This window comes from Nerophis ophidion, linkage group LG18, assembly GCF_033978795.1.
Source record: "Nerophis ophidion isolate RoL-2023_Sa linkage group LG18, RoL_Noph_v1.0, whole genome shotgun sequence".
In the NCBI taxonomy this organism is placed as follows: domain Eukaryota; kingdom Metazoa; phylum Chordata; class Actinopteri; order Syngnathiformes; family Syngnathidae; genus Nerophis; species Nerophis ophidion.
Window position 1 is genome coordinate 36943361 of NC_084628.1, and position 22217 is coordinate 36965577.

Below are 22217 nucleotides of genomic sequence, written 5' to 3' on the forward strand. Positions count from 1 at the left end.
AACTTGCACTTACAGATGTAGCGACAAACTGTATTTATTGATAGTGGGTTTTTTTAAGTGTTCCTGAGCCCATGTGGTGATATCCTTTAGAGATTAATGTCGGTTTTTGATACAGTGCTGTCAGGGATTGAAGGTCAAAGTCATTCAAAGTTGGTTTCCGGCCATGCCGCTTACGTGGAGTGATTTCTCCAGATTCTCTGAACCTTTTGATGATATTAAGGAGCGTAGATGTTGAAATCCCTAAATTTCTTGCAATTGCACTTAGAGAAACGTTGTTCTTAAACTGTTTGACTATTTGCTCACGCAGTTGTGGACAAAGGGGTGTACCTCGCCCCATCCTTTCTTGGGAAACACTGAGCATTTTTTGGGAAGCTGTTTTTATGCCCAATCATGGCACCCACCTGTTCCCAATTAGCCTGCACACCTGTGGGATGTTCCAAAAAAGTGTTTGATGAGCATTCCTCAACTTTATCAGTATTTATTGCCGCCTTTCCTAACTTCTTTGTCACGTGTTGCAGCTTGCTGCGGGGTCATTGTCCGAGGAAGGCAGACAGACTACTCGGGACTAGGCATTTAGGTAAAATCATGACTTAATTTAAACTAAAAAAAGATACAAACAAAAATCGCTCACAGCGGAGGCACAACTTGGGCTAAAAAGAAAGCTAACGCATAAACAGACTATGAACATAAATCAAACAAAACTTACTTGGCATGGCATGAAGCACGAAACTATGGCAAGGCATGAAACAAGTCACCACGGATCAAGAAAAGATCACATTGACGCCAGGGCGACTGACTGGCAAAGACAAGCTTAAATACTGCCTCTGATTAGTGCTCGGGAAGCAGGTGAGTGGGCATTATGTCCACCAAAGACAGGTGGACAAAATGAGTAACCAAGGAAACCAGACAAGGGAGTGGAAAAAAAACAGGAACTTAAAGAGTCCAAAAGGCAAACAGCACATGGCCAAACAAAAACATGATCAACAGACATGACATTTGATTTATTATTGGTTAGCTTCAGAATAAGAATGTTATGAAAAAGAATAAGAGACTTCTTATACTCTAAAAATGTTGGTCTTACTTAAAAATGCACGCATTTAGTTGTATTCAGTGTTAAAAAATATGATATGGCTCTCACGGAAATACATTTTGGAATATTTGGCTTTCGTGGCTCTCTCAGCCAAAAAGGTTCCCGACCCCTACGCTAGCGCCTTCAGTTCCCTTTGTTCTTTCTAGCTCCCACGCTAGTTCTGTCGGTTTTTGGTTAGTGCCTTTGTGCAAGTGTTTTTGTTCTTACTTTGTTTTATTGTATAAATAAATTCTTGTTCCTACCTTGACGCTGTGTTCCATCTTCACTGCACCCACGGGAGAACGCAAACACCACCACGATGCCACCGAAGCGTCACGAATATACCGATTTTAAGGTATTTTGGGGTTCATTGAGGTTAGCTAATTTTACTTGTTTTGGAAAGTCTTGGCCAGCCGAATTTGTTTGTTTTATTGGCAAAAAAATACCCCTCATTTTTGTTTGTTTTTTGATTGTTTTTGAACACTGACTTTTTTTTAGCGTAAGCAGTGAACTATGTACCGTATTTTTCGGACTATAAGTCGCAGTTTTTTTCATATTTTGGCCGGGGGTGCGACTTATACTCGGGAGCGACTTATGTGCGAAATGATTAACACATTACTGTAAAATATCAAATAATATTATTTAGCTCATTCAGGTAAGAGACTAGAACAGGGGTAGGGAACATATGGCTCTAGAGCCAGATGTGGCTCTTTTGATGACTGCATCTGGCTCTCAGATAAATCTTAGCTGGCATTACTTAACACGATAAGTTGGTGTTTTTCAACCTTTTTTGAGCCAAAACCCATTTTTTTCATTGAAAAAATTCTGAGGCACACCACCAGCAGAAAACATTAAAAAAAATGTAACTATTGTTCTCATAATAGCTCTTGTCTCTATGTAGGTGTACTGTCAAGCCGTAACTTATTTCGAGTTTTTTTCGGTGTTTTCCTGTGTGACTTGCGCTCCTATTTTGGTGGCTTTTCGTCTTTTGTTGGTATTTTCCTGTAGCAGTTTCATGTCCTCCTTGAATGCTATTCATCGCACCTGCTTTGTTTTTACAATCAAGACTATTTAACTCCTTCTTTGTGTGGACATTGTTGATTGTCATGCCATGTACGGATGTACTTTGTGGACGCCGTCTGCTCCGCACACTGTAAGTCTTTGCTGTCGTCCAGCATTCGGTTTTTGTTTACTTTGCAGCCAGTTCAGTTTTAGTTTTGTTTTGCTACAATGCCTTTTCTTAGCGGCACTCGCCTTTTGTTTATTTTTAGTTTAAGTGTTGGATACCTTTTTACCTACATGCTGCCTCTCGCTGCCATGTTCCCGACATCTACAAAAGCAATTAGCTACCTGCTGCCACCTACTGATATGGAAGAGTATTACACGCTTACTAGGGACAGCGTGGCGCAGTGGGAGAGAGTGGCCGTGTGCAACCCGGGGGTCCCTGGTTCAATCCCCACCTAGTACCAACCTCGTCACGTCCGTTGTGTCCTGAGCAAGACACTTCACCCTTGCTCCTGATGGGTGCTGGTTGGCGCCTTGCATGGCAGCTCCCTCCATCAGTGTGTGAATGTGTGTGTGAACGGGTAAATGTGGAAGTAGTGTCAAAGCGCTTTGAGTACCTTGAAGGTAGAAAAGGGCTATACAAGTACAACCCATTTAGTCCGCCGAGCTCTAGACAGCACTGACACTCAATAACAGCACATTTTTGAATTATAGTTACAGGTTTGCAAAAAATATTATCAACCCAATTAGGTGAAATTACATAATCTTATCCACGACACACCAGACTGTATCTCACGGCCGCGGCACAGTGGTTGAAAAACACAGCGATAAGTAATGAATAATTCCGCTGGTAATAACAGTGTTAAAAATAACGTTCAAAATATAAAACATTCTCATTCATTTTAATCCATCCATCCGTTTTCTACCGTTCCTGTTCAAGAAGTCGCATTAATGGTAAGAACTATTTGGTTCATTAGCTTCAGAATAGCAATGTTTTTAAAAAGAAGAAGATACTTATTATATTCTTAAAATGTTGGTCTTACTTAAAAATGCACACATTTATTTGTATTCAGTGTTAAAAATTATCATATGGCTCTCTCGGAAATACATTTTAATACCGACCCCTGGACTAGACGTATAAGATTTCATGGGATTACCGATTAGTAGTGACAGATTGTTTGGTAAAGGTATAGCATGTTCTATATGTTATAGTTATTTGAATGACTTACCATAATATGTTAGGTTAACATAACAGGCACCTTCTCAGTTGGTTATTTATGCCTCATATAACGTACACTTATTCAGCCTGTTGTTCACTATTTTTTATATATTTTAAATTGCCTTTCAAATGTCTATACTTGGTGTTGGATTTTTGCTAAATTTCCCCTAAACATGCGACTTATACTCCAGTGCGACTTATATATGATTGTTTCCTTCTTTATTATGCATTTTCAGCAGGTGCGACTTCTACTCCAGGGCGAAAATACGGTAAATAGATTGTTACATCATGTGGCATTTGCATGGTTAGCCCCATCCATCCATCCATTTTCCACGCTTGTCCCTTTTGGGGTTACGGGAGCCTATCTCAGCTACATTCGGGCGGAAGGCGGGGGATACACCCTGGACAAGTCGCCACCTCATCGCAGGGCCAACACAGATGGGACAGACAACATTCACACTCATATTCACAAAAACAATAAAAAAACAAACAAAAATGAGGGGTATTTTTTTGCCAATAAAACAAACAAATTCGGCTGGCCAAGACTTTCCAAAACAAGTAAAATTAGCTAACCTCAATGATCCCCAAAATACCTTAAAATAAGTATATTTGTGACGCTTCGGTGGCATCGTGGTGGTGTTTGCGTTCTCCCGTGGGTGCAGTGAAGATGGAACACAGCGTCAAGGTAGGAATAAGAATTTATTCATACAATAAAACAAAGTAAGAACAAAAACACTTGCACAAAGGCACTAACCAAAAACCAACAGAACTAGCGAGGGAGCTAGAAAGAACAAAGGGAACTGAAGGCGCTAGCGCAGGGGTCGGGAACCTTTTTGGCTGGGAGAGCCATGAAAGCCAAATATTGCAAAATGTATTTCCGTGAGAGCCATATCATATTTTTTAACACTGAATACAACTAAATGCGTGCATTTTTAAGTAAGACCAACATTTTTAGAGTATAATAAGTCTCTTATTCTTTTTCATAACATTGTTATTCTGAAGCTAACCAATAATAAATAAAATGTCATGTCTGTTGATCATGTTTTTGTTTGGCCATGTGCTGTTTGTCTTTTGGACTCTTTAAGTTCCTGTTTTTTTTCCACTCCATTGTCTGGTTTCCTTGGTTACTCATTTTGTCCACCTGTCTCTGGTGGACATAATGCCCACTCACCTGCTTCCCGAGCACTAATCAGAGGCAGCATTTAAGCTTGTCTTTGCCAGTCAGTCGCCCTGGCGTCAACGTGATCTTTTCTTGCTCTGTGCAGACTTGTTTCATGCCTTGCCATAGTTTCGTGCTTCATGCCATGACAAGTTTTGTTTGATTTATGTTCATAGTCTGTTTATGCGTTAGCTTTCTTCTTAGCCCAAGTTGTGCCTCCGCTTCGAGCGATTTTTGTTTGTATCTTTTTTTTAGTTTAAATTAAGTCATGATTTTACCTTAACGCCTAGTCCCGAGTAGTCTGTCTGACATAAAGTACTTCTTACCATTAATGCGACTTCTTGAACAGGTGCGGTAGGAAACGGATTCATGGATTTAAATACATGAGAATGTTTTATATTTTGAACTTTATTTTTAGCACTGTGAATTCCAGCAGAATTATTCATAATTATCGTGTTAAGCAATGTCAGCTGAGATTTATCTGAGAGCCAGATGCAGTCATCAAAAGAGCCACATCTGGCTCTAGAGCCATAGGTTCCTGCGCTAGGGCCTATTTAGTGTTGTCAATCAACCTATCCCCGGGTGCATGTCTTTGGAGGTGGGAGGGGCCTATCCCCAGGTGCATGTCTTTGGAGGTGGGAGGGGCCTATCCCCAGGTGCATGTCTTTGGAGATGGGAGGGGCCTATCCCCAGGTGCATGTCTTTGGAGGTGGGAGGGGCCTATCCCCACGTGCATGTCTTTGGAGGTGGGAGGAAGCCAGAGTACCCAGAGGGAACCCACGCAGTCACGGGGAGAACATGCAAACTCCACACAGAAAGAACCCGAGCCCGGGATTGAAATCAGGACTACTCAGGACCTTCGTGTTGTGAGGCAGATGCACTAACCCCTCTGCCACCATGCTGCCCATCCAAGAAATGTAAAATAAGCACTAAAAAAGTTGTATTTGGAGTTCTGTCTGATGGACATCTGCTGATGCACGACATTCGTGGAAAATAAAAGGCATTCATCACAAGAGCCGCAAAACAGACAGGATCATTAAGCAGCCATCTAATGGTCTTCCGACCATCTATCGAACTGATGAAAAATCTATTGTCTAGCGAAAGAGAGAGTAATGTGTTGCCCTTGAGCAGTCAATGAAATACTACATGTTTAATAAACAATATATTTGTTGTGCTTCTTTGTTTGTGTGGAAAATACTTACGGAATATTTTGACATTAACTGTCGACTCCCCTTGCTGGTCTCCGTTGGTGGCGACACATTTGTATGTCCCGGCGTTCTCTGTCCCGGCCCTGTACAGCGTGAGCGTGGAGGACGACTCGTCGTTTCGTGTCACTATGACGTCCGGTCTGTTGGCTTCTATCCGGTCCCCACTTGGTCCGAACCAGTCTATGTGCTTAGCCGCACCGATAACTAAGAGCAGAGTGAAGGGGGAAGAAAAAAAAACAAACACTTATCTATAATGTATGTACAAAGTAGTAAAGCAAAGTTAATCAGTTCCCCCGGACTGAACACTGCTGACGATACATTCTCTTTTATGCATAGAACTCTGTGGTTTATGGGCCTCGGCAAGCTCACGGCCCACCAGCCATGGCAGTGTGACTCAGCAACAAAGGCTGAAGGAAATTTGCGAGTGATGTCAAACGGTACAAAAATTAATCAGATCAATGCCATTTTGCAGTGGATTAATCTGGATTATTCTATAATAATCATGTTTCATTTTGCTTGTGCAAAGACATTCAAGCATGAAGAGAATATGTACTGTTCGCAGTGTGCAAAGTCTGTTTTTCGAAACAAACTCTTGGATCTGTTACTCTTATGTTGTAAATGAATGGATGGTACGGATGAAGGGTGAAGGTTGAAAAACCATCCCTAAACGGCGAAGGTGGTGTGCGACACCCATACTTGCCAACCTTGCGACCTCCGAATTCGGGAGGGGCAGGGGTTTGGTGGTAGCAGGGATGTATACTTTAGTGTCCCAGATGAGTTAGTGCTGCAAAGGGTTCTGGTCATTTGTTCTGTTGTGTGTATGTTGTGTTACGGTAAACTAAAGAAAGAAAATGTTATGTATAGCAGTAGGGAGTTGTGACGGCACAGAACTAAAAGGGGGTGATGTTGCGCTAGGTCAGTGGTTTTTAAATGGGGATACGCGTACCCCTCGGAGTACTTGAAGGTATGCCAAGGAGTACGTGAGATTTTTTTTTAAATATTCTAAAAATAGCAAGAATTCAAAAATCTTTTATAAATATATTTATTGAATAATACTTCAACAAAACACGAATGTAAGTTCATAAACTGTGAAAAGAAATGTAACAATGCAATATTCAGTGTTGACAGCTAGATTTTTTGTGGACATGTTCCGTAATGACAATCATTGGTACTTTAACTTTAAATAAATATTGATGTTAAAGATTTATTTTTTTGCGAAGAAATGTTTATAATTAAGTTCATGAATCCAGATGGATCTCTATTACAATCCCCAAAGAGGGCACCTTAAGTTGATGCATTACTTCTACGTGTAGAGATCTTTATTTATAATTAAATCCCTTGTTTATTTTTGAACAAGTTTTTAGTTATTTGTATATCTTTTTTTCCAAATAGTTCAAGAAAGACCACTACAAATGAGCAATAATTTGCACTGTTATACAATTTAATAAATCAGAAACTGATGACATAGTGCTGTATTTTACTTCTTTATCTCTTTTTTTCCAACCAAAAATGCTTGGCTCTGATTAGGGGGTACTTGAATTAAAACATGTTCACAGGAGGTACATCACTGAAAAAAGGTTGTTAACCACTGATGTATATGTACAATATATAATGTATATTTATACACAATACTAAATATACTAGAGAATGGAGTGTGACCCATTCGAAAGTGTGTGTGTGATTAGCTGGAGTATTTTACCAAATGTTGAACGGGGAGAAGGAACAAGGCTGGAAGGCAGTCCGTGACAAACTTGCCAACCTTGAGACATTCGCATTCGGGAGATGGGGGAGGGGGCGTGGTTTGGTGGTATTTTGTAGCGTCCGGGAAGAGTTAGTGCTGCAAGGGCTTTGGGTATTTGTTGTGTTGTGTTTATGTTGTGTTACGGTGCGATGTTCTCCCGAAATGTGTTTGTCATTCTTGTTTTGTGTGGGTTCACAGTGTGGCGCATATTTGTAACAGTGTTAAAGTTGTTTATACGGCCACCCTCATATGGCTGTTGGCCAAGTATGTTTTGCATTCACTTATGTGTGTGTGTAAAAGCCGCAGACGTGACTGGGCCGACACGCTATTTGTATGGCGGAAAAGTGGACGCGATGACAGGTTGCAGAGGGCGCTAGAGGCAGTGCCTATAAGGCCCGTCCCCAATATTGTTGTCTGGGTAAAAATTTGGGAGAATGGTTGGCCAGGGAGATTTTCGGGAAAGGCACTGAAATTCGGGAGCCTCCCGGAAAAATCATGAGGTTTGGCAAGTGTGGCGACATCATCTATTTCCCGACATACAACACTGTCCTTTCAGCCATCCCTAAAACACTTAGCAATTTAGCCTCTAAAAATTGCAGGAGTTACAAAAAAACATTCAGGTCACAGAGGGTGACCAGAATGGAGTTTGTGCCATTTTTTTTTACAACTGAATGGAATGCTAACGTAGATGATTTTGACTATTTTGAACTGGTAGTAGTTGATCCACAGCAATCGTTCTGCCACACAATACCTCAATGCTAAAGAGGGGAAATTACACTTCGACTGTCATCGGCTTTGACAGAAGGATTGCTCGTTTGCATCAGTTTTTTTTCTCTCACTACAATAGGGCGAAACCATCCTTGCCCAGGCACACCCTCCTGGTTTTGGAGTATAGTGTACATACTATTTTGTTCGTCTATAGTTCCATCATGTTTGTTTGGGTCAAACTTGCTCTTCAGCCGCTTCTAAATTGAGTTGTTTTTAGGGCTGGGCCATATGGCCTTTTTTAAATATCTCGATATTTTTAGGCCATATCACGATACAGCATATATATCTCCATATTTAGCCTTAGCCTTGAATGAACACTTGATGCATATAATCACAGCAGTATGATGATTCTATTAAAACATTCTTCTTCATACTGCATTAATATATGCTACTTTTGAACTTTCATGCAGAGAGGGAGATCACATGTAAGTAACTTGACCAAAAGTGTATTTATTAAACAGTTATTAAGCAGTGGCACAAACATTCATGTCATTTCCAAAACAGAAAGTGCAAGATTGTCAGAGACATTTTAAAACAAGCTATGAGTGCACTTTTGTGCATAATGTCACTAAGATGACATATCAAAACAACACTAAATTAAAGTGCACTTTTTGGACAGAATGCCACTACAATAGTTTAAAACAAATAACGTGCACTTTTGTGCATGATGTCACTAAGATGACATATCAAAACAACACTAAATTAAAGTGCACTTTTTGGACAGAATGCCACTACAATAGTTTAAAACAAATAAAGTGCACTTTTGTGCATGATGTCACGAAGATGACATATCAAAACAACACTAAATTAAAGTGCACTTTTTGGACAGAATGCCACTACAATAGTTTAAAACAAATAAAGTGCACTTTTGTGCATGATGTCACTAAGATGACACATCAAAACAACACTAAATTAAAGTAAACTTTTTGTACAGAACACCACCACAATATCCATCCATCCATTTTCTACCGCTTATTCCCTTTTGAGGGTCGCGGGGGGCGCTGGCGCTTATCTCAGCTACAATCGGGCGGAAGGCGGGGTACACCCTGGACAAGTCGCCACCTCATCGCAGACCACCACAATAGTTTAAAAAAAATCAAGTGCACTTTTGTGCATGATGTCACACAAGATATTTCAATAAGTGTCAAATAAAAATGAGCTGCATAATAGGAAATCAAATAGTGTATGTCTTTCGCTACGTGGTAGGTTCCTGCCGACATTATCGCCTTTTGTTGTTGACTATTTTTTTCATACGGTGTTCATCTGGAAATGGTTGCCTCGGCAATTTGTTGACACGCGGAGTAAACGCTCTTCATTCTTTAGCTGGAGACTTTTCAAATGATGCTACACATTAGCAGTAATGCTACTTTTTGTAGCAACGCTTTTGCCCCATACTTGACAAATTACGGTTGTCTGTTCAACATTTTCCCGCTTGAAGCCAAACCACCCACAGACGATGGACCCCCTGCTGGTTTTCTTGGGAATTATTTTTTCCTTCATTTGTTACCAGATTCGCACCTTCTTTCTCTCGTATTACCACTCGCACGGCTCCGCTAGCATCACAGCTAACGTTACCCATGATTTGGAAGGCGTATACGTATGTGACGTATGTAAGAAGGTGCGCTTACTGTCTGTGAGAAGGAGAGACAAGAAAGAATGGGAAACGCCTGTAGTGTAATGCCCGCAGTTAAAAGCAACTGCGTGAGAACGTATACTCCAATATCACGATATAGTCGCACGGAGTATTATCGATTTATCGCCCAGCCATAGTTGTTTTGTTTCGCAGCCTGTACTAAATCAACTGCCCATTACTTGGACAACATGCCCAAACTGCTAGAGACGTTTCAGGGATTTTTGCAGGGATCGGCGATGCAGATGGGTTAATTGTGTTTTAAAATCAATTTAATCATATTGATAATTATGATTGACTTATTTGATTAATGGTGCTAATGTTGATATTCCTACTAATGAGATAACCTTACTGTACATATGACTATAGAATAATTGTTGCTGGGGATTACACTGAACATGGTGCATAATATAATGTAAAAAAAAAATTGTCAGAATGTTTCCATTCTTATTGAACTAAAATGTTTTTCAGAAACAGCCAGTTGATAAAAATTCACCCTTTGTCTATGCTGATGATGCATGCAGAGAATAATAGCAGTAATTTCACCCTGAACAAGAAGATGGGTCACATTTAAAGTGTCTTGCTTTCAAAAACAAAACAAAAATTGGAAAAGTGTAGTTTATAATAAGTGTCAGAACCACTTGGCACACTTACCTTCACACATGAAGAATTTGGACTCCCCGAGACTTATTTCGCCGTGACTGGGTGTGATCTGCACATCCATCGAAACTAGAGAAGGATACAAAACATGCAAAACATTAGATTAAAGATGAAACCTTAGCATATATGCATTGCTTTAACTTTGAAATGTTACAATGTGTCGGGAACCCAAAAAACAATAAGGACAATAAACCATGTAGCACGTCAAAATCTGAACACCTTTAGAGTTGTACTGTTTGGAAACCAAAAATATGCCCCTCAATAGTTTGAATATTAGAATTTCAGTTTGGTTAGCTTATGTCCACAATTGTTCTTTTTTGTGATGTAAACACAGAAGGTATAGCTTGGTTGATAGAGTGACCGTGCTAGCAACTTGAGGGTTCCAGGTTCGATACCCGCTTCTGCTATCCTAGTTACTGCCATTGTGTCCTTGGGCAAGACACTTTACCCACCTGCTCCCAGTGCCACCCACACTGGTTTAAAGGCCTACTGAAAGCCACTACTACCCACCTGCAGTCTGATAGTTTATATATCAATGATGAAATATTAACATTGCAACACATGCTAATACGGCCTTTTTAGTTTACTAAATTGCAATTTTAAATTTCCCGGGAGTTTCGTCCTGGAAACGTTGTGTAATGATGACGTGGACGCAAGACGTCACAGGTTTTTAAGAAGTACAAGCGCTGCACACACACACAGCTAAAAGTCGTCTGCTTTAACGGCATAATTATACAGTATTTTGGACATCTGTGTTGCTGAATCTTTTGCACTTTGTTCAATTAATATTGGAGAAGTCACAGTAGAAAGATGGAGTTGGGAAGCTTTAGCTTTTAGCCACACAAACACACGGTGATTCCTTGTTTAAAATTCCTAAGGGGTGAAACGTTACTATGGATCAGAACGCGGTCAAGCAGACATGAATCAAGACGGAATGTCAACCAGCAGGTTTCGGTGAGAAAATTGTGGTTAAAAAGTCAGTTCTTACCGGACAAAAGCTGCCGTCGACTCCCCTGAGACCCTGCGCGTCAACACCCGGCTGTGGACGTACACTTCCGACTATCAGGTACTATTTAACTCACTAAAACACTAGCAACACAATAGAAAGATAAGGGATTTCCCAGAATTATCTTAGTAAATGTGTCTAAAAACATCTGAATTCGTCCCAATCGCGTTATGTATATTGTTATTTTTTCTAGTCCGTCGCTATCAATATCCTCAAACACAAATCTTTCATCCTCGCTCAAATTGATGGGGAAATGGTCGTTTTCTCGGTCTGAATAGCACTTTTTGTTGGAGGCTCCCATTAAAAACAATGTGAATATGTGAGGAGCCATCAAACATGTGACGTCATCGTCTGCGACTTCCGGTAGAGGCAGGGCTTTTGTATTAGCACCGACAGTTGCGAACTTTATTCAATTACCTCGGAGTCTTGTTCAAGAGTAAGGGAAGAGTGGATAGTGATGTCGACAGGCGGATCGGCACGGCGTCTTCAGTAATGCGGACGCTGTATCAATCCGTTGTGGTGAAGAAGGAGCTGAGCCGGAAGGCAAAGCTCTCAATTTACCGGTCGCTCTACATTCCCATCCTCACCTATGGTCATGAGCTTTGGCTTATGATTGAAAGGACACAATCACGGGTACAAGCGGCCGAAATGAGTTTCCCCTGCCGGATGGTGGGTCTCTCCCTTAAAGATAGGGTGAGAAGCTCTGCCATCCGGGAGGAGCTCAAAGTAAAGCCGCTGAGGTGGTTCCGGCATCTGGTGAGGATGCCACCCGAACGCCTCCCTAGGGAGGTGTTTTGGGCACGTCCGACTGGTAGGAGGCCACAGGGAAGACCCAGGACATGTTGGGAAGACTATGTCTCACGGCTGGCCTGGGAACGCCTCGGGACCCCCTGGGAAGAGCTGTACGAAGTGGCTGGGGAGAGGGAAGTCTGGGTTTCCCTGCTTAGGCTGCTGCCCCCGCGTCCCGACTTTGGATAGGCGGAAGAAGATGAATGGGTAGATCAATCAATCAATCAATCAATGTTTACTTATATAGCCCTAAATCACTAGTGTCTCAAAGGGCTGCACAAACCACTACGACATCCTCGGTAGGCCCACATAAGGGCAAGGAAAACTCACACCTAGTGGTGACAATGATGACTATGAGAACCTTGGAGAGGAGGAAAGCAATGGATGTCGAGCGGGTCTAACATGATACTGTGAAAGTTCAATCCATAATGGATCCAACACAGTCGCAAGAGTCCAGTCCAAAGCGGATCCAACACAGCAGCGAGAGTCCCGTTCACAGCGGAGCCAGCAGGAAACCATCCCAAGCGGAGGCGGATCAGCAGCGCAGAGATGTCCCCAGCCGATACACAGGCGAGCAGTACATGGCCACCGGATCGCACCAGACCCCCTCCACAAGGGAGAGTGGGACATAGGAGAAAAAGAAAAGAAACGGCAGATCAACTGGTCTAAAAAGGGAGTCTATTTAAAGGCTAGAGTATACAAATGAGTTTTAAGGTGAGACTTAAATGCTTCTACTGATGGATTGTCTTAAAACGGCAATCCAAGACATCTTTGTTACCCAAAAAAAAAAAAACGCTGTCCTTTATAGCCGAGGTTTTGTGCCTTCTCAAAAGAAATCCCATCCAATTATGATGCTTGGAAACGCATGCAAGAGATGCACTGTGTTCATTGGTAAATGCCTGCACTACATCAATGTACAGATGGAAAAAAGACTGATTTCTATGTCTCAGGGAGAGGTCTGGTTTGAACCCTTTGGCGCTTAATTAGAACAAAGATTCACTTGTTTCCCGAGGGGAGCAGTTAGGGTTTCTCGCGGTTGAAATGTAACTAAATGGGCCCAAAATCCGGCTCTATATCGTCGGATGTCAGGGCGAGAGCGAGGGGAGTTGCAAAGGGCAGGAAGTTGTAAAGAATGGAGGAACTAAGTCAGTGAATCAACTGAGCCAGTAATGTGGACGGATGCTTAAAATGTAGTGTTTTTTTTAACAGACCAATACAACTTTGCTATCACGGACATGAAGCCCAATCCTCCCAATAATTCGGGCTTCTTTTAAATGTCAAAGCTGGCAAATATAAATAAATTACACACTACTCTTGTTCATCAAAGGTAAACCATCTTAAATCAGGGATGAGGAAAGCCAGGACCTGCAGTCCTAGGGGTGTAACGGTACGTGCATTTGTATTGAACCCTTTCGGTACGGGGGTTTCGGTTCGGTACGAGTTTCCACACGGACACATTAAGCAGCGTATTGCACGTTGTGTAAACAATGCACACCGAGGCACAACACACGGCATGCTAGCAGCAACCGGGCTCATTAGACCCACCATACCTCCTCTTTTCACGGGATATGTCCTCTTTCGCGGGGCTGTCCGGGTGGAGTTTCTTAAATGCCTCCAATGTCCGGCATTTTAAGTTAGGGTTACGTGTATTTTCAATGTACGTTCAGGGTTAAGAAGGGGTTAAAAACAAAACAAATTGTGCATGCAGCAACATTCGTGAGGGAGAGGCAGAGACAGAGAGAGCGAGAGAGTTATGATAAACGCGCATGTCTGCTTTTTACAAATAGATTTATTAGATTTTATTTTTTATTATCTATAGCAGGGGTGTCAAAAGTGTGCCCCGCAAGCCATTTGCGGCCCACAGCTAATGTTTTAAAGGCCCATGGCACATTCTGAAAATACTATTAAAATAAACAAAAACATAAACAAAACTGAAATAAAAAAGCTTAAAGGCTAAATGCAGTTTTGAAAAAGTTGCAACGTTGACTAATAAAACAGAGCTGTTTTTTTGTCCTTTAAACTGTCCTTGATCAAAACATAATATTGAATCAAAATCAATGTTATTATGAATTATTGACCTATCAAAGGTTCCCATTACATCACATCAGATATTCCACTAACAAAAATATTTTTGGTGGAAGATTTTGCAAATTTGTTAAATAAATAACCAAAAAATGTATATTTTGTTGTTTTCTTACTGCAGGGGTCGGGAACCTTTTTGGCTGAGAGAGCCATGAAAGCCAAATATTTTAAAATGTACTTCCGCGAGAGCCATATAATATTTTTCAACGCTGAATACAACTAAATGCGTGCATTTTTAGGTAAGACCAACATTTTTAAAGTATAATAGGTCTCTTACTGTTTTTAATAACATTGTTATTCTGGAGTTGACCACTAATAAATGGTCAATGGGTTATACTCGTATCGCGCTTTTCCACCTTCAAGGTACTCAAAGCGCTTTGACACTATTTCAACATTCACACATTGATGGCGGGATCGGCCATGCAAGGCCCTAACCCGTAGGTGTCAAACTCTGGCCCGCGGGCCAAATCTGGCCCGCCATGTAATTTCATTTGGCCCTTGAGGCAATATCATATTAACATTAGAGCTGGCCCGCCGGTGTTATACAGCGGTGCCGCTGTAACACCACATTCACCGATTTCCTGGGAGACTCTCGAATTTCAGTCCCCCTCCTGAAAATCTCCCAGTGCAACCATTCTCCCGAATTCCACCCGGACAACAATATCGGGGGTGTGCCTTAAAGACCCTGCCTTTAGCGTCCCCTACAACCTGTCGTCAAGTCTGTTTTTCCTCCTCACAAACAGCGTGCCAGCCCAGTCAAGTAATATATGTGGCTTCTACACACATAATAAATGATAAATGGGTTGTACTTGTATAGCGCTTTTCTACCTTCAAGGTACTCAAAGCGCTTTGACACTACTTCCACATTCACACACACATTCACACACTGATGGAGGGAGCTGCCATGCAAGGCGCCAACCAGCACCCATCAGGAGCAAGGGTGAAGTGTCTTGCTCAGGACACAACGGACGTGACGAGGTTGGTAGAAGGTGGGGATCGAACTAGGAACCCTGAGGTTGCTGGCACGGCCACTCTTCCACTGCGCCACGCCGTCCCCCCGTAATTGAAATACTTCTTACCATTAATGCGACTGAACAGGTGCGGTATAAAACGGAAGGATGGACTGAAATGCATTAGAATGCATTTTATTGGCAGTCCAATAATATCGGACTGCCGATATCATCGGCTGATAGATGCTTTAAAAATGAATATCGGAAATTATCGGTATCAGTTTCAAAAAGTACAGACATGAAGAAGGGCTTTGATATTGGGTTTCTTGTAGGGATGCACCGATTAATCGGTAACCGAATATATTCGGCCGAATATGGCAAAAAAAGCCACATTCGGCCTTCGGTGGAATGAGTTAAAAACAAGGCCGAATAGTGGCGTGTGACGCAATCAACCAACGTGCAGTGACGCAATCAACCAACGTGCAGTGACGCGGTGACGTTGGGATATGTTGTGTACCTGTATAAGTGTATGAGGTTACAAGCACACACTTGATTGAGATTTACTTGAGCCTTCTGTTGACATTATTAGCATATCTACTGTGGCTAAGCAGACTTTTGCCAAAAGGACAATCATTCATTTGTTGTGGGTTTATCCACATTAATGCCCTTTGTTTTTTTTGTAATGCATGTTTTGTTTGAAGGCCTAATAGAGATGAAAAACTTGTGCTTTTTTTGAAAAGCAAAGGCTACTGGAAAATTAAAAAAATGTCAATATTCAATAAAAAAATTACTTTATTTGAAAAACATGTCTAAATATCTATTCTAGGCTATTTATGCAATATTTAAAAAATTGTGAAAAACTGCATTCATTATTCGGTATTCGGCGTTCGGCCAAGCGTTTAAATTTTATTCGGCTTCGGCCACAAATTTTCATTTCGGTGCATCCCTAGTTTCTTGTGTTCCAAAAGAGTTAGGGGCTGCCCATTGAGGCACTGGTACTGCTGTTTTTCTTTCTTTTTTTTTCATGATACTATTTCCATGAGCACTTGTGGTAAGGGTGTGGCTATGTATGTGTGTAGTGTGCATATGTATGTATATATTTATCATTTATTTATATACAAGTTCATTAAGTTTGTACATAGAGTGAACAAGGAAGTTCGAGCTCAGGGTAATTTATGATTTAAAGAAAAGGGGTGGGATTAAATAAGTGTATACTTCTTCTCACTCCTTTTCAAATATGTAAAAAAAAAAAAAAAACGAATGCTCTTTTGTTTTTTTTGTTTTTTTTATTCTCCATTGTTTTCATTTTGTTATAATAGCCGTTAAGGCTATATCACTGTATTGGATCATGCTTGCTCTTGTTTGTTTTGTTTTTTTCATATTTGAAATAAACATATATCAATCAATCAATCAATCAATCAAAGTAAAACTTGTGACTTTTTAAAACGCTGCTGTGTACACAAACCTAGAAAGAAGTACAGAGCGCCAAGAAACCTTAAAGACACTGCCTTTGCTGCCGGCCCAATCACATAATACCTACGGCATTTTTGAACGTTATCTTTAACACGGAATTATTCGTTACTTATCTGTCATCTAAGATTGATCAGCGAGCCAGATGCAGTCATCAAAAGAGCCATATCTGGCTCGGGAGCCCCAGGTTCCCTACCCCTGTCTTACTGTATCGAAAACTGAACCGAACCGTGACGTCTGAATCAAGGTACGTACCGAACCAAAATTTGGTGTACCGTTACACGCCTATGCAGTACTGCCGTTTAGTCACAAATCTGACATTGGACTGTGAATGGAATGTCAGTTTCTTACTGAGCACAAACACGCTGATTACTCATCACCAAGTATTGACTGTATCTTGTCATCCACATCATTCATATGGAGAATATCACACCTGGAGGTTTGGATCCTCTCCAAATGACCCGTTTATCCTTCAATTGCACTCCCTTAGAGCCGAAGCAGATCCACGGCTCCCCACTTTACGTCGTTATGAACAGGACAGTAATTGCTCTTGCACCAAACATTCCCGAGTCATATATTTGAGAGGCTAAAGAGCCACGGAAGCTTCAGTCTTGTTAAAGGGCACAGACTCATTCAAGGCGAAAGGGGACTAAACGACACCGAGCAAACTGCCTGTCCTGGAAATTTAATCTGAATGTGAATCCCCTGGAGACTAATCAATCTGAAACCCGAGCCTGTGAGCAGACATCACATAAATGGTTAAGGAGCGTGCCTAGAGGATGTGAGCAGTGCAAATTAAAATGTCAAAATGGTACTTTGGAACATATTTACTTTGCTTCTTATACTGTAAGGAGTATTCCAGTTCTCATTGTTCATAATTGATATAATTACAATTCCAAAAATTGATGATGGTGTTTAATATGACCTGATGTGACCAACCTAAACAGTGTTTCACCCAGAAAATAGATAGATAGATAGATAGATAGATAGATAGATAGATAGATAGATAGATAGATAGATAGATAGATAGATAGATAGATAGATAGATAGATAGATAGACAGTGGACAATAAGGCAGGCTGTGGTGAAGTAGGCCGGCTTCGTCGCGTGAAGAAGCCTACAATATTTGGTTGTGTTTTCCGCTCTATATGCTGAATGGCGATATACAATATATATCTCGATATTTTTTTCCATTAAGAAAAAACAAAACAGTCCTAGTTACCTGAGATACTAAGTATGAATGAATGAATGGTTTATTTTGAGCCATGCAACAAAACAAAAGAATGACATAAAATACAAAAGAAATATATATATACATTATATTTACAGCTACATAGTATGTTATTATTATGCCACATGCTGACATATGCTCAACTCATCATGCTTAATTCATTACAGCATTTGGGAAGCCTGTAGTTGATTTGTATTATGTAAATGTTATAAAGCTAAATAGCCTTTACCTCAAGTACTGCGAGCGAGCTGAGCTGCCGTTTATGTTTTTAGAACGTCAATGGGCTCATAGTGATGTTACTAGTAGTTTACTGGGAGGTGTTTTTTATAATTTGGGGCGAATCCGCAGGCCTATATGCTCATCACTATGCTGGAGCACTGACTCCATAGGCTCTGAATACGCACTTCTGATTGGCTGTTACCGCTCTGCTTGTAACCAATCAGATGGTTGTGTGGGTGGGACACTGCTGGGTGCTCCAGAGACGTACTGACAGAGACAGAACGAAGCGGAGCAGCTTGTTAAGACTTTAGGTTAGGCGGAGGCTCTTTGTTGTTAAGGCGGCCGCCTTAGCAACAAAGCGCTGCGGGAAACCCTGTTAAAGCATTTTTTGGGGGACACTTTTTAACGGAATCTAGTAGCTTAATTTTGCAAACACCACACCCATGGTTTGTATATTTTTACAAAGCTTAAAGTCTGAGGAATGTCATTATGTATTTTGGTAGTAGTAGATTGTATTGTACCATATGTCCCGGCAAGAAATCTGCGTTCAAAGGACTCCGGCTTATTAGTGATTCCCAAACCCCAAAAAAAGTCTGCGGGCTATAGAGCGTTTTCCGTTCGGGCTCCAGTACTCTGGAATGCCCTCCCGGTAACAGTTCGAGATGCCACCTCAGTAGAAGCATTTAAGTCTCACCTTAAAACTCATTTGTATACTCTAGCCTTTAAATAGACTCCCTTTTTAGACCAGTTGATCTGCCGTTTCTTTTCTTTTTCTTCTATGTCCCACTCTCCCTTGTGGAGGGGGTCCGGTCCGATCCGGTGGCCATGTACTGCTTGCCTGTGTATCGGCTGGGGACATCTCTGTGCTGCTGATCCGCCTCCGCTTGGGATGGTTTCCTGCTGGCTCCGCTGTGAACGGGACTCTCGCTGCTGTGTTGGATCCGCTTTGGACTGGACTCTCGCGACTGTGTTGGATCCATTATGGATTGAACTTTCACAGTATCATGTTAGACCCGCTCGACATCCATTGCTTTCCTCCTCTCCAAGGTTCTCATAGTCATCATTGTCACCGACGTCCCACTGGGTCATTATTGTCACCGATGTCCCACTGGGTGTGAGTTTTCCTTGCCCTTATGTGGGCCTACCGAGGATGTCGTAGTGGTTTGTGCAGCCCTTTGAGACACTAGTGATTTAGGGCTATATAAGTAAACATTGATTGATTGATTGATTGATTGATAGTACAAAATGATCCACTGTTTATTGATAAATGACATTTTTGTCCCATCAAAACCCCATCTATCTGAAACATGAACTTTTCGTTAATCAAAAGGTCCCCTCTTCAAAATACAGCAACGTATCAAGGCGATGTACAATTTGTGAAACCTAATCAGAGAATTTAGACCACATGCAAACGTTTGTGAGCGTGAGTCAAGTTTACTCATTTTTTGAGGCCCTGGACACTTCACTGGCTGAGGGACCATAAATGAACAATTCAAGTGAAAAAATGTGACCTAGTTCTAGAAAAACACGCAATCTCCCTGTGGTTAAAACAAGCATTCCATTTCATAATACCTCCTTAGTCAGGGGCTCTTAGTTTAAAAATGAGTAGCTATAAACTAAAAATACAGTTTGAGATTAAATGAATGACACTATGCATTTTGATATTTGGAAATATATTTAAAAGTTAAAGTACCGCTGATAGTCACAGTGAAATTACCCTCTGCATTTCAGCTATCCCCTTGTTTCACTCCCTGGGAGGTGAGGGGAGCAGGGAGCAGCATCGGTGGCCGCGCTCGAGAATCATTTTGGTGATTTAACCCCCAATTCCAACACTTGATGCTGATTGACAAGCAGGGAGGTGAGGGCTCCCATTTTTATAGTCTTTGGTTTGACTCGGCTGGGGTCGAGGTAGGGTTAGGTCACGACTTACCAATGTCAGGGCGGACATTCTAAACACTAGGCCACTGAGTAGATAGCGCGTGCTTTGTATTACCTGGCCGTCGAGGGAAGACTAACTACGGAAAACGGCGAATCGCGCCCACTTTTACACCAAGCTGTCTGCGTGCCGGCCGGACGCATGCATTTCGCTGCTTCTCATACGAGATTGCAATGCATACTTGCTCAACAGCCATACCTTTTACACTGATGGTTGGCATATAAACAACTATACAACTCTTACTAATATGCGCCACACTCTGTGAACCCACACCAAACACTATACTGGGGAGCATTGGCTCTGTGGCACATTCTAAACGCAGCATAGGGATTACCCATAATGCCGTGTTTCCGTGACTCTTGGATATAATATACACGCGCCCCCAACCCCGCCCACCTCAATGAACGCACGGAGAGAGAGGGGGGTTGGGGGTGTGTGTATAATATATCCATGAGTCACGGATGCACGGCATTATGGGTAATCCCTATGCTGCGTTTATAATGTGCCACAGAGCCAATACTCTCCAGAAATGTGTTATTCTTATTTGGTGTGGGTTCACAGAGTGTGGTGCATATTAGTAAGAGTGTTAAAATCGTTTTATATCACAACCATCAGTGTGATCCATCAGCTGTGGAACAAGACCCCTGGTTTAGACACAGTAAAGGCAAAAAATTTCCTGCGCCTTTTTGAATATAATGGCAGGGGAAGCGTTACTCGTGACGTCACAAATTTGACTTGCCGGTAAAAATAAGCATGCGCTTATTAAATTGGTGAGTGAGTTTTGCCCGGCAGTAATTCAAGGCAGGCGCATATTACATGCCCGGCGGCTAATCAAGGAAATACGGTATAAGAATGGGTTCCATTTTTATAGTGTTTGGTATGACTCGGCCGGGGTTTAGGGTTAGGTCAAGACCTACTGGCCTCAGGGCGGACACTCTATCCACTAAGCCACTGAGTAGAAGGCGCGTGCTTTGTATTACCTGGCCGTCTAGGGAAGACAAACTACGGAAAACGGTGAATGCTTTTGGACCGGCAAAGCAGACTGTACCAGTTATTGTCCGCCATGTATGTCGCGGACTAAATAAGAATGGCTCCCATTTTTATAGTGTTTGGTATGACTCGGCCGGGGTCAAGGTAGGGTTAGGTCAAGACCTACCGACCTTAGGGCGGACACTCTATCCACTAAGCCACTGAGTAGAAGGCGCGTGCTTTGTTCTACCCGGCCGTTGAGGGAAGACAAACTACGGAAAACGGTGAATGCTTTTGGACCGGCAAAGCAGACTGTACCAGTTATTGTCCGCCATGTATGTCGCGGACTAAATAAGAATGGCTCCCATTTTTATAGTGTTTGGTATGACTCGGCCGGAGTCGAGGTAGGGTTAGGTCACAACTTACCGATCAAAACGCCACTGAGTTGTGAAGTTAATACTTTTTTAAACATCAATGGCTGGTAGATTATACCAAATGGAGCTATTCCACTGAGTGGGAAAACCATTTGATTCAACAGATTTTTTGAAAGCTGACATTTTTTGTCATTAGGCTAATGTTCGAGTTAATTATAAGGACCACTTAAGGGACGGAGTGTTTGAGCGACACAACATTGTGCAAAATTGCCCGGTTTTGTTCATTTAGAAAAGGGCCAACCAAACAAACCACTTCAAGTACAAAACACACTTTTGTTTGATTACACCGTACTAAAGAGTTTTAGTACGAAAGCATGCAGAACATTGTTAATTATGCATGCAGAATGTGTAGTATTTGATTTGAAGCTCTCGAGCAGGGGTAGGGAACCTGTGGCTCTTTTGATGACTGCATCTGGCTCCTAGATAAATCTTAGCTGACGTTGCTTAACACGATAAGTAATTAATAATTCCGCTGGTAATCACAGTGTTAAAAATAACGTTCAAAATGCATTTTAATCCATCCGTCCGTTTCTATCGCACCTGTTCAAGAAGTCGCATTAATGATAAAAAGTATTTAACAAACCCCATTTCCATATGAGTTGGGAAATTGTGTTAGATGTAAATATAAACGGAATACAATGATTTGCAAATCCTTTTCAACCCATATTCAACT

At 41.6% G+C, this 22217-nt stretch overlaps 1 protein-coding gene across 10 annotated transcripts in view; it reads right to left on the reverse strand.

The window, feature by feature from the left end:
- ncam1b (neural cell adhesion molecule 1b) overlaps positions 1 to 22217 on the reverse strand; it is a 364821-nt gene that overhangs the window by 190419 nt on the left and 152185 nt on the right. For all 10 annotated transcript variants that reach the window (XM_061878066.1, XM_061878064.1, XM_061878065.1 and 7 more), the window contains exons 2-3: positions 10454 to 10528; positions 5655 to 5864 (exon numbers count right to left, since the gene is read on the reverse strand). In XM_061878066.1, coding sequence (XP_061734050.1) covers positions 5655 to 5864; positions 10454 to 10528 — 285 coding nt within the window. The remainder of the gene's footprint in view (positions 1 to 5654; positions 5865 to 10453; positions 10529 to 22217) is intronic.